Source organism: Myotis daubentonii, chromosome 18 (genome assembly GCF_963259705.1).
Source record: "Myotis daubentonii chromosome 18, mMyoDau2.1, whole genome shotgun sequence".
NCBI classification, from domain to species: Eukaryota; Metazoa; Chordata; class Mammalia; order Chiroptera; family Vespertilionidae; genus Myotis; species Myotis daubentonii.
This window is the reverse complement of record NC_081857.1, coordinates 23797967-23816147: the sequence shown is the minus strand read 5'-3', so window position 1 is coordinate 23816147 and position 18181 is coordinate 23797967. Positions and strand designations below refer to the sequence as shown.

General features: G+C 44.3%; 1 protein-coding gene across 1 annotated transcript in view; it reads left to right on the top strand.

Annotated features, from left to right (window-relative positions):
- Positions 1-18181, top strand: part of PAPPA2 (pappalysin 2) — a 229048-nt gene that overhangs the window by 163584 nt on the left and 47283 nt on the right. Inside the window, exons 15-16 of the mRNA XM_059673457.1 lie at positions 1527-1704; positions 2842-3055. Of these exons, the coding sequence (XP_059529440.1) occupies positions 1527-1704; positions 2842-3055 (392 nt within the window). The remainder of the gene's footprint in view (positions 1-1526; positions 1705-2841; positions 3056-18181) is intronic.

Below are 18181 nucleotides of genomic sequence, written 5' to 3'. Positions count from 1 at the left end.
CCAGCTCCCATTGCTGGATCCACCCCTACTTCCTGCTATCACTGGCCAGGGGGGAAAAGGCACCTGATTCTCCGATCATGGCTGGGGGGGCAGGACAAAGGCGGCCCCAGGGCCGCCTTTGCCCTGCCCCCCAGCTCTTAGCTCCCCCCTGGGTTTCCGATCACTGTCAGTGGCAGGGGGCTTCTTCCTGCTTTCCCTTTCGCCTCCCTGCATTGTGCCTACATATGCAAATTAACTGCCATCTTGTTGGCAGTTAACTGCCAATCATAGTTGGCAGTTAATTTGCATATAGCCCTGATTAGCCAATGAAAAGGGTATCGTCGTACGCCAATTACCATTTTTCTCTTTTCTTAGTGTAGATTTCCTTTCTTTATGATCCCCATTTCCTACTTCTTTCATTGTTTGCATTCTTTGGATTATAGTCTCTCGATTCACCTTGGAAGGGGGTAGGATATAACCAATAAAAGCATATCTCTCCCGTTTTCCTTCCGTACATCCCTCTCTCCCTTTCTCTCTCTCCTCCTTTCCATTCTTTCTCCTTCAGGTGTTTTCTGAGCCACCGGACCAACCTATGATTTGCTTTGCTGGTAGATTATAATCCGTGAGGGTGTTTTTACCCAAATCTAGTACAGAGCCTGGCCTTCCAGGCCCTCAGTCATTGTCTCTTCATTTACTTGGGGATGATAAACTCTAGGGCTACCCTGCAGAGCCTATGCCCAAGGAGATGATTGGAACCTTTGAAGTTGAACCACAAGGTTTAGAAAGTGCCTGATAGGAATTATCAGAGAAATGTCCTGATAATATTAATTCTCAACTGTTCTTAGACACTGTGCACCATCCTCAACTGAGATGACAATGTTCAGTAGCTTTGTGAGTTGCCTTAGCAGTAAGGGTCCTAGCAGGAAACAGATGACATGCTTCAGAAGTGGGCAATTTCAGAGGATTTAAGAAAGGGATTAATTAATTGCAAAGGTAGCAGCAGGGTATAGGAAAAGTACAGAGGGACAGTGCAGTCCCCAGGGAGAAGGAGCTGTTAGCACCCAAGGCCTAGAAGGTTGACTGTAGGGAGCAGTTAGAGAACCCGCAGGAAGAGAGCACAGGAGCTGTGCAGAGAGGGTGCCGAAGGGTGGAGCAAATCTGCAGCAACCCTCTAGAGAAGGAGAAGAATCAGCACCTTAACCTCTCTTTCCCTCCTCCCTCGCTAATCTCCTGCCAGTGTGTCCTGGTCAGAGGCCTGAGATGCACAGGGGCCAGTGGGGGAGGGTGGAGAGCGGAGCAGGAGACATATGTAGAGGGCAGCCCACAGCTGGCCTGGCGGAGCATCCCCATTCAGTGGTTCTCTTACACAACGGGTGCCTTCCATCAGCATCAGGTTGGGAGGCTCTGTGTTAATACAAAAGGCATAAAAAGGGAGAAAGGCAAAATGATTTGTACCTCTTTTGAATGTCTGCACAAATAATCACCAGGAAGATCTTTTGATAAACGTTTTGATGTGACCTTGACAGAGGAAAATTCTCTGTTTCTAGAAGGAAATTCTGCTCACATGCTCCTCAGGGCACTGGGACCGGACAGTGAGGTGTATGCCCCTTGATTGTGGCCTTCCCGACCCAGCTCTGGTGAACTATGCAACCTTCTCCTGCCCAGAGGGAACCAGCTTTCTGCAACGCTGCTCCATTTCCTGTGTCCCACCAGCCAAGCTCCAAGGTATTGTTCAGCCAACCAGGCCCTATGTGCAGGGTCCCTTCAGTCCTTCTCTCCTTGGGGGTACTTTGAGGATCGTCCCTTCACCCCCTCCTCTTCCTGTCTGCTCTGCGGGACCACCCTCTTCTGATAACACCAGCAAAGTCCCCAAAGGCAACATCACTCTTTCCAACGACCTGGAAGGATCCCTGGCTCAGGATCTCCTTACAGAGAGAAACTAAGGCGTTCTTCTATTTTTATTCGATTGTATGTCCTCTGGAGTCAAGCCAACCAGCAGTGTCCTGATAATATTAAGGAGAAAGCTACACTTTTTCATACATATTTTAAAATTTAATATTTACCACCATCCTATGGGTGTGATGCTTTTAGTTCTGGTTCATAGATGAGAACGCAGTTATAAGATTTGTTCCTGGCTCTACTGCTAGTCACAGATGAAGACAGGGAGGAAAACCGGCTCTAATGGACCCCACACCTGCTCCTTACCTCTTCCTACCCTTCCCTGTGCCTAACAATGGCTTGTTACAAATGCAGCTCCCTGAGCCCCATGCTAACAGGTTCTGATGTAGAAGGTCAGGGATGGTCTGGTGATGGGACCATGACAAGTCCATGGATTGCAACTTGGAGAAACCGTGCCTTCTAGTAGGCACATGGTGTGGCGATTAAGCACAGAACTCTGCAGCCAAACTGCCTGAGTTCAGTCCCTGCCTCTGTCTCTTACTAGTTCAGGCAAGTTACCTAAACCCAATTTCCTCATCCCTAAATTAGGGGATAATAATGAGATCAATTTCATAGGGTTCTTGAGGTTTGAAGTTTACATGAATTACTACCTGTAAAATGCTTAGAGCAATGACTGGCTTATAATAAGTACTATAGGAAGGTAATCCATTATTATTATAATGCTTCCATGATTCTGTTAGGGAATAGTTATCTGACCTCTATTCTGTATAATAGGTCACATTGGATGTTCTGTGGGTAAGACATATAGGATAAACACTTGTCCCAAGTTTTCAGTGAAGTAGCTCAACAAAGAATAATGTCCTTTCCAAGAATGCCAATACATTGACAGGTTTTGGTTCTTTCTGGTGTGGTGTTTCTGCACTCTCTGTTCTGACCACCTATGTTTCTCTTTCCTGGAGTCAGGACTCAGCCCGTGGCTGACCTGCCTTGAAGATGGGCTCTGGTCTCTCCCCGAAGCCTACTGCAAGTTGGAGTGCGACACTCCCCCTGCGATTCCCAACGCCAACCTGCTCCTGCCACACTGCCTCCAAGGCCACCATGACGTGGGCTCCGCCTGCAGATATGAATGCAAACCTGGCTACTACGTGGTGGAAAGTGCAGAAAGTAAAGTCAGGAAGTAAGTTGGATCACCTCTGGTCTTTTCAGTTCTCTCTACCCCATACCTTGCTCCTGTTCCCTCCTGTAAATCCCAGACCATTGTTTTGGGAGTAGTAGTAAGAGCTTCTGAGTTGTCCAGTGCTTATTTTGTTTGTTTGTGTAATTATGACAGGCAGGTTGACCAGGTGTGCTTTCTGAAGATATATTTTTTTCCCATAGGAGATCCCATAGAGTATCAACTGGGTGGTTTTTTTTTTAAAATATATTTTTATTGATTTCAGAGAGGAAGGGAGAGAGATAAAAACATCAATGATGAGAATCATCGATTGGCTGACTCCTGCCTGTCCACACTGGGGATCGAGCCTGCAACCTTGGCATGTGCCCTTGGCCAGAATCAAACCGAGGACCCTTCGTCCGCAGGCCAACACTCTGTCCACTGAGCCAAACCTGCTAGGGCCACCTGGGAGCTTTTGAAAAGAATCTCTGCCCTAATGATCACTTTCCTTTAAAGCAGCGGTTCTTAATCTGTGGGTCGCGACCCCTTTGGCAGTTGAACGACCCTTTCACAGGGGTCGCCTAAGACCATCCTGCATATCAGATATATACGTTACGATTCATAACAGTAGCAACATTACAGTTATGAAGTAGCAACGAAAATAATTTTATGGTTGGGCCACAACATGAGGAACTGTATTTAAAGGGCCAGAAGGTTGAGAACCACTGCTTTAAAGTAAGTGTTAGGAGCTTCCCAAGTGTCATTCTGTGTGTGGGAATATCCTCATCAGGACAGTTAGGGCTTATGGTTGAGACTCTGAGAGAAACTGCCTGGGCCATTCCCCAGTTTAGATACTTATTTGCTGTGTGATGCAGGGAAGTTGTTTTGTTTGTTTTTTTCTGTGTCTCAGTCTTTCTCCTCTATAAAATGAGGATAGAAGTAATAATATCTATATGGGGACTAGATTAATATGTATAAAACATCAGGTTCAGTAAATTTAATTTTAGAGCATAAAAGTCAATACGTATTAGCAATTAATATTGTCATTATAGCCTCTCTGCTTTTTTCTTCCTGGCCTCTTGTGAACACATTTTGAGACCCCGAAGCCTAGCACCTGTCTTCTGACAGCGTGGTGACCAAAACACAAAAGCTTCCAGCATGTTGAAGAGGGAGGGCTTTGAAGACAGTCATGCTGGGGCCCAAGTCCCAGACACCCCCCTTTTTATCAGCTGACCAAATGCAATCGAGTTACTTAACTTTCTTTGGAAATTGAGGATACTGCCCATATCACAGTGTTGGGTTAGGATTAAACAAGATAACACATGTCCAGCCCAGTGCCTGCCTTGTGCCAATTGCTCAATAAGTGATTTCAGAAAAAGAACCGTTTTCTAAACAAACACAAAACTTTCAGAAAAAGAAACTCCTTGTACTCAGTAAATAGTAGCTATTCTTTTGCGATTATAAATTAAGCCAATACAGGAGAAAATCAAATTCATTTCTTACCCAGGACTTTATTAGAAGTCTGACTATAGTAGGTATTTTTTTAAAGTTTTGTTTTGTTTTGTTTTTGTTTTTGTTTTTTTTAGAGAGCAGAAGGGAAGAAGGGAGGGGAGGAGAGAAAGAGAGCACAAGAGAGAGAGAAACATCAATGTGAGAGAGACACAGTGATTAATTGCCCCCTTCATGTGCCCTGACCTGGGCCAGGGATCAAACCTGCAACTCAGATACATGCCCTTGACCGGGAATCGAACCTGTGGCTTTTTGGTGTGTGGGCCTACACTCTAACCACTGAGCACACTGGCCAAGGCAATTCCCAGTTTTCTTAATGTGGGGTAGATTTTCCATGGCAGGAAAATCCCCGATCAGACTCACCTGTGAGAGGGGGAGAGGCAATCCCACTCCTTGTCCTCCCAGTTTGAGGAGGCAAGGGCCAGGTTGAATAGAATACTATAAGTAATTCTGATGAAAAATTCACAGACGGCAGCACTCTAGTTCAGTGGACTCTGGCAGGTATAGTCAACAGTTTTTGACAATGGAAAATACATTTGCATATGATTTTCATAGGATCTAGGTCAGGGGTCCTCAAACTACGGCCCGCTGGCCACATGCGGCCCGCCCAAAACATTTATCCAGCCCGCCGGGTGTTTTTGCCGCCGCTGTGTGCATAGGAATTTGTTCATTTTTTTTTTTAAAACTATAGTCCGGCCCTCCAACGGTCTGAGGGACAGTGAACTGGCCCCCTGTTTAAAAAGTTTGAGGACCCCTGATCTAGGTCAGTTTGCATAGGCACATATTGACAGGCAGTGAGTGCCCTGGTCAGTAAGGATGGTATGACAGCGAGCCTGAGGCTGCTTCCTCCTGTCTCCTTGCCTCCATTTCCACACACATGCACTCCATTCAGGTGTCTGCAGAGCAGTGCGGTGAAGAATAATTGAGGGGGGAGAAAAGTCTCAGGACCAGGAAGAACTAAGGGTGGCAGGATTGTTTCTAGCTCTTGGGTCCAATGAGATTCCCCTCAGAACTGTGGGACTTCTGCCTGACCCTGCATCTCCACTCCAGGTGGGAGCACACAAGGGGCATTCATTGACACAACTTTTCCAATGAATTGAGAAACTGGAAGCTTGCATCACAGCGTCAGCGTCGTTTTATGGCTTAAATATTTACATTTGCAAGCGCCACAAGCATCGTGTTGAGGAGAAATTAAGTTATTTACTGCCCCATGTAAACTGGTTTAAATCTCAGTTTGTACCTGTTGACATAGCAGGCGGCTGGTTGGTAATCAGAAGTTTGCAGGTCGGTGTAAATCACTGTCACTTGCCACTGGTATTTACGCAACGAACTGTGTTAGCCTTGTTCCTTGCTCAGTGGAAAGAGCCCAGAGTTGTATAAATGGGGCCCTCATCTTCTTTCTAGGGCAGCCGTGGGCAAACTACGGCCCGCGGGACGGATTCGGCCCGTTTGAAATGAATAAAACTAAAAAAAAAAAAAAAAAGACCGTACCCTTTTATGTAATGATGTTTACTTTGAATTTATATTAGTTCACACAAATACTCCATCCATGCTTTTGTTCCGGCCCTCCGGTCCAGTTTAAGAACCCATTGTGGCCCTCAAATCAAAAAGTTTGCCCACCCCTGTTCTAGGGCATGTGGGCATGAGGAGAAGAAACTGAGAAAAGCAGGCAGGGAGATCAATCCAGACCCAGTGGGCACATGCTGATTTGATGCAGGTCTGTGAGCACTGGAAACTCCCACCTGATGGTCACATTCGCAACTTGCTGTTTGCATGACCCTGAACCATGTTCTTAATTCCCCCATGTCTCAACGTTTGCATCCACAATGTGAGGCATAGTAATTATTTCTATCCAACAGTGTTGTTTTGAGGCTGAAAGTGGATAATGTCCTGAAAGCATTTCATAAACTATGAGGTTTAATCCATGTTCTGGGTATTGCTTTTTGTTGATTTCTTTTTCAAAGTAGAAAACAATGACTCAAATATCAGCCAGGTTCCTTCCCTTCCTGCTTTTTCTCAAGTCTGTTGAACATTGTTTCAAGAGAAAAGAAGTCTAAGTACTGGATCTGACTTCTCCTTCCATCCAACCTATTTGAGCTTCATCCCATTCCACATGGGGATGTCCAATGGCACAGCTGCAGCTGGCAGTCCCACCACATGCTCTGTGCCCATCCCTGGGTTGGGAGTGAAGATCACATATGAATAAGACCAAGACCCTGGCCTCAAGGAGCACACAGCCCCCATGCTCCCTCGCTCATGGGTGTTATTTCTCCTAGAAACAGTGTGGAAGGGGACTTGAGTACAGGGAGGAGCTTTCTCCTTTTCCCTGAATTCCTTGTCCCTCTTCCTGCAATTTGAGGGTGGTGCTGCCCACACTCAGTCTAATTCCTGAGATCAGGGAGATGTTATGGCTCAGTCATGGGTCAATTACTCTGAACTTGAAGTCATGAATGGAGTCAGCATCACCCAAAGGCCATGGATTCTCCAGAGGAAAATTGAGGAAGATATAAGTGAATGTTGAGGGGCAGAAAAAATTAATAAAGCAAAAATAAATGGCCATTATCTAGTGCAGCCCTATGATCGTACAGCCATATCATGAAATATCCTGCTACCATTAATGATGTTTGGAAGAATATTGAAAACATTTACTATATAATCAACACTAAGTGGGAAAAAGCAAGAAAGTGATTGTTATAAATGGCACAATCCCTATTTTCCATATGAGAAGTACATTTTTATCACTTTTTCATGGGGTCTCACTTTCCTTAAGAAATCCAGAATACTTGTCCCTTTTAAAAATTAGTGAAGCAGCATTTTTGCATGTTTCGTTTTTGCAAGTTTCTTTAAGGCTTCTTTATTTTTGGAGATAATAGAGGAACAAACAGAATTGTAACTCCAAAGAAACTAAGTTTTAGGTAGTTTCAGGAGTTCTTTCTTATTCACATTTTATAATATCCACACCCGCTCTCCTTTAAGCCCTTTCCTTTTCTCCCATGCAATTTACTTCCATATATACATCATCATTAACGACTCCTTTGTTTTATTACCCTGACTTCCTAGGGAGCTCAAATAAATGTGTTTAACTTAAAATTTATCAAAAACATTATATTATAGTCTCGCTTTCACACACTCATAGTTACCTTTTTCTCATTAGGTGTTATCTTTATGTGTGAAGGTTAGGTTAACCTCATTAGGGCCCATAATTAATTTGACTTCTAAATTATTCCAACCTTCTAACTTTACTTAGGCTCTCTTTCTATAAGTCATTCATCAAGAAACCATCCAAAAGGTAGCCGTCAGATCTGCTTCAAAGTAATTATAAACAGCCATCCTTTTTGAGGGTTGCCCATGGGATCAGCTCTTCCAAAGTACATAAATCTATTTAAGTTCTATAAACACAAGTCTAGGTCAAGAATGCAATAACTAGGTCTCATATTGTACTGTTTACTGTTTAATGAATGTTTGGTTGGTAAACCTTTTCAATAGGTTTTTCTGATACAACTTGGGAGGTGGGCCTGGGAAGCCCTGGAGGTAGATGTGTGTACTTTACCCATCTCCACACACACAAGTCATTTGTGTGGCAGGGAGTTAAAAGCATAAGGTCTGGGCTTTGTCATTGTGGGTCAGTGATAATGATGATGGTGATATTGATTCCTCCTGTGTTCTCTGTGTGCTAATAAATGGCACAGATATATTTTATTACAGAATAAAACAAAAGTATAATATAACATATGATATTATCTACACTAATAAAAGAGAAAAATGGTAATTGGCATACGACGCTACCCTTTTCATTGGCTATTCAGGGCTATATGCAAATTAACTGCCAACTAAGATTGGCAGTTAACTGCCAACAAGATGGTGGTTAATTTGCATATGTAGGCTCAATGCAGGGAGGTGAAAGGGAAAGCAGGAAGAAGCCCCCTGCCACTGACAGTGATCAGAAACCCAGGGGGGAGCTAAGAGCTGGGGGGCAGGGCAAAGGCGGCCCTGGGGCCGCCTTTGCCCTGCCCCCCAGCCATGATCGGAGAATCAGGTGCCTTTTCCGCCCTGGCCAGTGATAGCAGGAAGTAGGGGTGGAGCCAGCGATGGGAGCTGGGCATGGTCGAAGCTGGCAGTCCCGGAAGCTAGGGGTCCCTTGCCTGGGCCTAAAGCGGAGCCCGCGATCGCGGGGCCGCTGCAGCTGCGGGTCCCTGCTGCCCGGGCCGAACGCCTAGGCCAGAGGCGTTAGGCCTGGGCAGGGGCGGAGCCTGCAACCGCGGGGAGCTGGGGGTCCCCTGCCCAGGCCTGACACCTCTGCCAGAGGCCTCAGGCCTGGTCAAGGGGCCGATCCCGTGATTGGTGATCAGAGGGTGATAAGTATCAACTCCTCTGGCAGAAGCATCAGGCCTGGGTGGGGGGCAGAGCCAGCAATCGGAGGGGTCTGGGGGTCCCCTGCCCAGGCCTGATGCCTGGGCTAGAGGCATCAGGCCTGGGCTGGGGGCAGAACCAGTGATGGGGGGAAATGAGGGTCCCCTGCCCAGGCCTGACGCCTCTGTCAGAGGCGTCAGGCCTGGGCAAGGGGCCGATCCTGCGATTGGAGGGTGATGGGGGTCAACGCCTGAGGGCTCCCAGTATGTGAGAGGGGGCAGGCTGGGCTGAGGGACACTCCCCCCCCCCCCCCACACACACCCAGTGCACGAATTTCGTGCACCGGGCCCCTAGTATTCTATAAGCTGCTATAATAATAATACATTTCAGTATATTATTATCCCCTATTATAAATGAGGAAACTGAGACTCAGATTATTGCTAATATATAGTGTTAAAACTATTATGACCCCAAAGACCAAGCCCTTGGGTAAAAAGACTTTCAAGCTTCAGGAAATTAGTTTATTTCTATGGGCCTTCCCTCCCCCCGTCCCTCCCCCCCCCCATCTGTAAAATAAGAAAAAAATCTTGACTGATTTCAGCTCTGAAGTCTATGTTGCATTTTCTACCTCAGTAGAATCCATAAGAAGAGTTAACACTTGCCTTTAAGAACATGGAGAGAAGTGATATATAATAATTTATTGCCAACAGGAAATAAAAAAGAAGCAGTGATACATTACAAGCACAAATACTACTTGGGCATGATCTTACTGGGCAATACTTAAAGATTATACTTAGAGAACTTTTAGTCAGAAGGATGGCCAAAGTTTTATTCTCTTCCTCTTGAAGGGTTTTAGTCATTTGTTCTCCACTCACTCCCAAGAGAACTGAATCCAGGTCTTCCTTGAAGATAGAATTTTGGAAATGTTTAAAAATTTCTAGAATTGAGTTTAATTTGTAAGTTAAAACTTTCCTGAAACTTCTAAAGAAGATGATTTAGTCACATTGCTAGGAAAGCCTTTTTAGTCCCAGGATTACCTCTTGGCTTAGTGTTCAATTACAGATTCCAGGGTCAGTGCGATCTGAATTTGGATCCTATCTCTGCTATTTATTAGCTCTATGACCTCAAGCAAGTTACTGATTTGTGTTGATCATCACTATTCTTATTTTATAAAATGAAGATAATAGGAAATAGAGTACTTACAGGGTTTTGTAAGGATTTAATGAGAGAATGGATGTAAACAATCACAGTTTTTATTTTTTTTAATTTTTTTTTTGTTAATCCTCACCCGAGGATATTTTTTTTTCATTGATTTTTAGATAGAGTAGAAGGGAGGGAGAAAGACAGAGAAACATTGATGTGAGAGAGACACATTGATTGGTTGCATCCTGCATGTGCCCGGAAAGGGGCCAGGGTTGGAGCCTGCAACTGAGACTCGAACCTCAGACCCTTCAGTCTGAGGGCTGACACTCCATCCACTGAGCCAAACTGGCTAGGGCCAAACACAGTTTTTAGTCATAGTAATCTTTCAGTCATCAGCAGCTGCTTTTTATTTATATCATCATCATCAGCAGCAGCATTTCAACCACCTTAGTTGCTTTCTGTGTGCTTAACAGGTAACCTCCTTTAACAAGAAAAAGATTCAGCTACAGTTTTATCAGTGGCTGTTGTCTCCCAACCATGGTTGTTCCCTATGCTCCAGAAGAACAGCATAAAAGCCAGAAAGAGTGAAGTTGACATTCTAAGTGGGAGGTACAGGTCCTCAGTGACCAGCTCATTGGGGAAACACATTTTTCTGCCTATTAAAAATGCACACACACATCAAAACAGAAAGTTCATTAAATTGTAAAGAATGTGCACTTTCTTCCCCCAATCAGGACCTCTCTGAATGCTTCATTTCATCCCGCTGTCAGCTCACTGAGTTATCCAAATACTACCAAGGCTTCAATAGACCATGAAATGGAAAAAGGGGAAGGGAGGGAAATAAATGGAAATGAAATAGTCAGCAAGTTAGAGCTGGACACACTTCAGAAATGAGGGTGGGCAAGTAGATTAGGCAGGTCTGGAGGAGACGGGGAAGACGTGTCCTGGAGACATTGCCTAAATTTGTAGGCTCTTTTAATCTTTTTGAGCCATAGCTTGAATCTCAGGATCACCTGATTTTACCCTACTATAGGAAGGACAAGAAGGAGTTGGGTAATGCTTAAACTCCTTAAGTGTCCTGGATTTGTGATTTTAAATAATCAGTAAAAAAAAACTACCTAATTTTTAAGCTAATATATGAGTAGGTGCTGAACATATGTACATATGTATGTATATACATGTGCTATCTATGATTTGTCAATTAAGGGATATAATCACCATGTACACTCATGCATCTATGAGAAATAGAAATTTTTTTATTAAATCATTGTCTGGCTTTTTAGTTTTTATAGTAAATACATTCAAAGTTTATCTTTGGAATCCTCAAATTCTTTTGCCATTGTAGGATAATGTGAGCTTCATGCTAATTTATTATGGCCTCTTTTGGCCTCAAAGGACTGCATGTCTGTTCCACGCCTCGGCCACTCAGATGCACACTTGGGTGCAGGCCAGCTTGCCGCTGCAGGCTTCACGCAGCCTTTGTGACTAGCATGCAGGCCTTCACTTGAAACACATTTATTGAACTCATAAATTCCCCTGTGACCTTCAGTCCTAGTCTAGGGAGCATCTTACTGGAAAACAATCCTTCCTCTTTTGATTTTATATTGATTGTTGATGTCTCTATTAATCAGAAAAAAACTTTAAATCTAGACTGAGGAAACACTGGCTTGTTCTATATAAGCCAGTAGGACTTTCTTCATCTCCTAAGCTTTCTGCCCTTTCTCTGCTTCCTTTTTCCTTTCCATCCTCTGCCTCAGGCTCTGCTAACTCCTCTGCAGCCTTCAGGGTGAGCATTACTCTTTGCTCTCTAGTGATGGGGTTATCTCAGGCCAAACTGATTTATGAACTGTCTCCTGAAGGATTCTGGGTGGGACAAAATATGAAGAATTAATTGGGGTGGGAAGATTGAGTAGAATAATACTCCACACTCATAACACACACACACACACACACACACACACACACACACACACACACACACACACACACACGGACACGGACACAAGGACACTCTGCGGGCGGTGAGGATGGAGAGGGGAGTGTGGTTGAGTAGATCCTTTGGTCACCAGAGCTAATGATTTCTGCTGCTTGTTGAGCATTTATAGGACTACATGCTTTATATAAACTAACTTATAAAATCTTCTAATGAACCTGTAAAGGAGCTATTATTATCCCCATTTTTAGATAGGAAAACTGAGAAAGGGTAAGTAATTAATTAAAAGTGAGAGATTTATTAAGAGCCACAGCTGGAGTCTGAGCATTAGTCGCCTGATACCAAATCTTCTGCTGCTCACTGTCTTCCTGAAGGGAGTCACCCAGGGCAGTCACTAAAAGCCTGCTGAGGGCTGCTGTGACTTCTGACTCTTCCTCTTCGGTTAAGGAAAATTGACCAGGAGAAGGTTAATTAGCCATTTCACTCCAACCCTCATCAGAGGGATGACAGATCAGGAAGACTGCAAAGACATGGTTTACCTGTGCCAATTCCAAAGTCCTTAGGTGTGTCACAACCTTCCAGAAAGTTCTCATACCTCATTAGTGGGTTTAGGTTTTATCATTTCTGTGGCTTCTGGACAAAGAGACATGCAAAGAGCTTTGTTTTCAGGAAAAGCAACAGTGACATGCAGTGATTGATCAGTTAATTCCCAGGGGAGTCAGAGAGGAGGGTGTGGATTTGTGTATAACTGATAACACTTTCTATCACACTTGCCTGGTGAGTCAAACTGACCAGGAACCAGGGAGGTAACAATACCTAGAGGGATTCCTAAGATGAAAACTTTGTGAAGATGACCAAAGGATTTCTTACAAGTGGGAGAACCCACCCTCTGAAATTGAATTCATATCATTTGTGGCCTTTTCCTACCAGAATTTTGTCCCACCTGACTTGCCCTGGCCCTGCTGCACCCTCCTTCCCTTCCACAGGGGCCATATACAGGCATTTTTTTTTCCCATTTAGGCTCCTGTGCAAGGCTTCAAACACGCACTACCTGTTACACCTCTGGGTTCTTGCATGCTCTGTTTCTTCTTTTTGGCATGCCATCTTCACTTTGTCTATTTAATGAACCCATGTCAAAGTGTCCTTACCTGTATCCGTCTTCTTTCAAGTTCCAGGCAGCACTGGTGGTCCCCTATTGTAGTATTAATGTTTGTTTCTACAACTGCTGAACCTAGTGTAGTGCATGGACACATACTAGGAGCTCAGTGAAGATTTGTTGGCTGAACTTACCAATGGACAAATAGCTGAATGATGAAAGATGGTGAACGCAAGAGATTCCTACTGAACATTTCCATATTTTGGACCCATTTCACCTGCATTTCAGCATAATCACCAGTTCCTCAAACGTGGATTGAAGGGCAGAACAATGTTAATAGCTGTTGTATATGCTTGTGTTTGAGTTGCATGTATTAGAGCAGCGGTCGCCAACCGGTGGTCCACAAACCACTGGTGGTCTGTGAGGTCCGAAAGGTTGGTGACCGCTGCATTAGAGAAACCTTGGAATGTTTTTAGATCTGGGGGTAATTGGAGCAGATTTGGTAGGAAGATAACCCTTCAGCTGTATGGAGAATGTACGAGAGGGGCCAAGGAACTTGTGGAAAAGAGGGGTCTGTTGAGCTTGAAGTGAGAGAGGCTGAGTGATGAACAATTGAGGCAGTTGCAGAGAGAGATGAAGACAGAGCCCCAAACTTGAGTCAGGTGTGCAGACCTAGGGGCAGGGCATTATTTCACCTGCCAATTTGGAGACCTAAGATTTAGCAGCAGAAAGTCTAAAGATAGAAGGTGGGGTGGCCAGGCTTAAAAGTGGAACTGTCCATATGTTTTTAGGGGTTAGCAGTGGCTCCTTCTAACAGAGGGGTTCTATTTCACAGAGGAGAAGAGCTTTGTATGGGGCATTATTTTTCATCAGGATAGAGTGGAAGACCAAAGCCAACGTGGGATGAGGCTGCAGATACTATTTTTTGTCCAGTAGAAGAGCTGGGCCATGCACCGGGAGGCTTGGTGTTAGAGATGTGGGCTAAGGATGACAGGCTGTGGACCAGCCATGCTGGAATCAACCTGCTCTCCATTTAGGAGACTGGCTTGAGAAACCAAGTCAGCACTTCATTAAGAAGAAACTGGCGTGAAGGTTGGCAGTGCTGACAGTTCTATCTGGGGTGGGGTAGAGGACTGTGTCTTTTAAGATGGTCTAGATCAGTACTTCTCAAACTATAATGGGCATAGGAATCACTAGGAGATCTCATTAAACTGCAATTTCTGGGGTTGAGCTTGAGATTCTGCATTCCTAACATGCTCCTAGGTATATTATGACTTAGGCCTGACATCAGATCATTGTCCTCATTCCTGCTCTGCCATTAACTAGTCACATAACACCAGGCAAAGCTCTTTTTCTTTTCGAAACCTCACCTACCTCATCTGTAAAATAAACAGTTAAACATTCATTGAACCAATGTTTATTGGTGCCTATTACATACCAGATATTGTGCTGGGCACAGAGGATATAAGAGTAAGGTCTTGCCCTCACCAAGCTTATATTTCAGTGGGGAAGACAGGCAATAGGAACTAAAAACCAAATTATTACAGGACTGCAGAGGAAGCATTCTATGAAAGATATACAGGTGCTCTGATAGAAAACCACAAACATTAGAGATGTAAAATAAGGATGCTCTGGGGTAGCCAAAGTAATTCTTAGAAAGAAGAGCCCGTCATGAGAAGGGCAAAAAGACAAGCATAGAGAATGGCACCAACGAATTCTATCAGGAAGGAACTTTGTTGTATGTGGAATTCTAAGTCCAGTGTGAACCAAGTGCATTAAAGAAGGTGAGTGGGTCATAGGATGAGGTCAGAAGCAGTGGGGCCAGATTATGTAGGACCTCACAGTGAGAAGAGAGAAAGCATGGATTTTATTTTTGATGCAACAGGAGGCAACCGAAATGCTCTAAGCAAAAATAAATTAATTAATTAATAATAATGACATGATCTAGTTTATTTGTTTGTTTTTATAAAATACCCCTCTGACATGTCTTTTGACTGCATAGGAAGGGGTCCAGAGAAGTAGGGTATCCAGTCGTAGTGAGAGGTGGGCACTTGGGCGATCACTCATGGAGATATGTGCATGAGAAATGGGAACAGAGTCCAGAGCTGTTTGGGACATAAAATTGAGAGGACTTTCTGATGGATAGATGAGATCAGATGGGAGCTTGAGGAAAAGGTAAGTTGAGAGAAAGCCTAGAATCAAGGATGTCTCCTAAGTTCAAGTTTGAGCAACAGGGTGGAGGATGGTATTTTTCTGAGCTGGGATTGATTGAGGAGGAGCATGTGTGGAGATAAGGGAGTCAAGAAATCAGGTTACAGTAGCTCTTATCACAGGATGGTTTTAAGGATAAAGTGAGATAGATATGTATTCTACACAGTGCCTAGCACTTAAGTGCTCAGTGTTCCACTGTTATTCTGTTATTGTAATTACTCACCAGGGGCTAACCACTGCAGAAACCAGATGCCCTCCATCAGCAAAGACCTGATCATTCTCTTGGAGTCAACAGTCATACTTTTACTTTCTCCAATGGAAAATAAATATTACTTTTTAAAACCCTGCCTTGGTGATAGAAAGATGGGGTAGACACATGTGTGCCTTAAGCAACATCAATCAAAATTTCAGCCAAGTTTTGATTAAAAGATCTTCATTTCTGGCAAAGACGTAAAAACCAGAAAGAGTGCAGCTGGGATTTCAGTTCTAGGTGGTTACCATGAGTTCTGGAAATTAGAAAATGCATCTTCTAACTTGGAAATTGTCTGGAGTAGTTAGAGGGAAAATCAATATAAACCTTCTACCCCAACTTCTCATGATACTATGTGCATAGTAAGCCTGTAGCTGTTTGGTCTTTGCTAAACACCCAGCCTTTTGACCAGGTTTTTAGATGGGTGGTATTACTTCCTGGTGTCCATACCTATGGTTTAGTTTTGCTAGCATAGATTTTTATTAGTTTGGCAGCCTAGCTACCTATTAAAACTGTTGGAAAGTTTAAAAATAAAGGTACTAAAAGTCAGCCCAAGAGAACTGTTCTGTACACCTGTGAATCAAGGTTTGTTGTTGTGTGTGTTTTTTTAAAATGGCTTCCACATCATTGGTCTACAAATGTCATTTGGTAGCCATTGGTCTAATGGTCAGAGTGTTATATCATTATTTCAAAGGTCTGAATTCTATTTTTGGTTTAGCCAGTGGCTTGCTTGCTATGTGGCCTTGGTCAAGTCACCTTATGGTTATTAATGTGCAGTTTCCTGCCTGTAAAATGAGATAGTTTCACTTCTCTTACTCCACTGGGATAAAGAAAATATACTGAGCTGATAGGCAGTTAGTAGAATGTTTCACGGGAAAGGCATTTGTGTTAACATAGGTAGCTAGATATTAATAAAGAAAGGGAGCAAATGGAATCAGATATTAAGATCAGACACTGCCTCATTCACTAGGAAGTCACAGCATCCTCTGCTGAAGGGACTTAGCATGTGGGCCAGCCTGATAGTGTGATTATGGAGGGTGGGGGATTTCTCTACTGGGCATGTGCCCAGTAGAAGCCAAGATGGTGCAGGGGGAGGTCCTTCTACTTTGAGGCCTGCACAGTAGGAGCCAAGGCAGTGATCATAAAGGGGAGGTGTCTAATCTGGGTAAAAGACCAGATTAGTTAGCAGGGGGGGGGGGGGGGAGGCCCAACACAAGCCCCAAAGGATTGAATAAGAGATTGGTTAGTTTGAAAGGGTGCATGGTCTTTTCCAAGCCCCAGGTAATACAATCGAAGTTTATATTGGTGGCACCCATGCATTGTTCCTGCAAGTGCCCTATTTGTTCCTGTGTTCCCTCTCTTAGCAGCCATGCAGGCCCAGTAGCTGAGGCTACCCAATGTGGGCCTCAAGTGTGGCTCTACTAGGAAGTGTGGGCCTGTGCATAGCAGTGCTGGCCGAAGCATAGCTGGGAACAGAGACTAGGCTAGCCAGATGGGGAAAGAGCTTTGGCATGGACTGAACCAATGGCACAGGATTTCTGGACCCTGGACCTTCTTCTGGGCTTGATGAAGACAGGGTTGGACTTCTTCCTGGCTGTGGATGAGACACAGAGTCCGGGCACCTGGGGACAGTCCTTTGTGTTTGCTCCAGCTTCAATAAATCTCACCACTGCACCTCATCCTCCCAGGCATGGGTCACCAAAATGCTTTTCTCTTGACTCAGCAGAAGAGCCCTATTTCAACCTGCAACATCTGCACTAGACTATCAAAGACGTCTTGGGATCTCTGTCCTGGTGAGGACCTGTCTACATGCATTGGTCTAGTGTCCAATGCCTTCATTCTTAGAAATGCAAACTCATTCACTTCAATGACTTCACAGTGCCCCTTGGCTCTTAATGCATAGACTTTATGGACCATTGTGAATAATACAGTTTTGTTCTGTTTTTTTTTGTTGTTGTTGTTTTTTTTTTTTTTCATTAAGGGCATGTGCTGGAGGGTGGGAGTGGCCGGGGAGAAGTCACTGGGGGAAAAGGAGACATATGTAACACTTTAATCAATAAAGAATTTTTAAAACTCAAAGAAAAAAAATCCTTGGATAAGGATTAGCAAAATAAAACAAAACAAAAAAGCTAGTGGTCACTCTTCAACATCAGCAAACTAGAAGAGGCAGCCGTGGCTCCACTGGAGGTCAGAGTCTTACCATTGGTATAGGCGTCAGTCCTCTTCAAGAGCCCTGTGTAGAAACCACATTTCCTAGAGGTTGGAGGACCCTCAGACACTCTGAGTTCCTGAGTTCAAGTGCCAGAGTTCCTGCCGCAATTACAGGCAACATGGCCAGAACCAGATCATGGCATTCAAGTACCACAGGAACTCAGGATAAATGCCGTAAACAGGATTGACAGGTGTCGACATGGGCTGTTGGGCCTGAGGAATGGATGCTTTGTGAGAAGTCTGAGGAGAGACATGACATGCAGAAGCTGTGACAGGCTTATGGAGAGATGGCCATAGGAGACCATCCCTGTACAAGGGAGAAGAAATTGCAAGGAGAATCCGTGAGGATCACTTGTAGAAAGGAAATTGGATTTCCTAGGGAGTCAGGACTCTCTCCCATCTGTGTCATTCCTGCCTATGGTGCTTCCTATGGGGTCCAGGGACTCT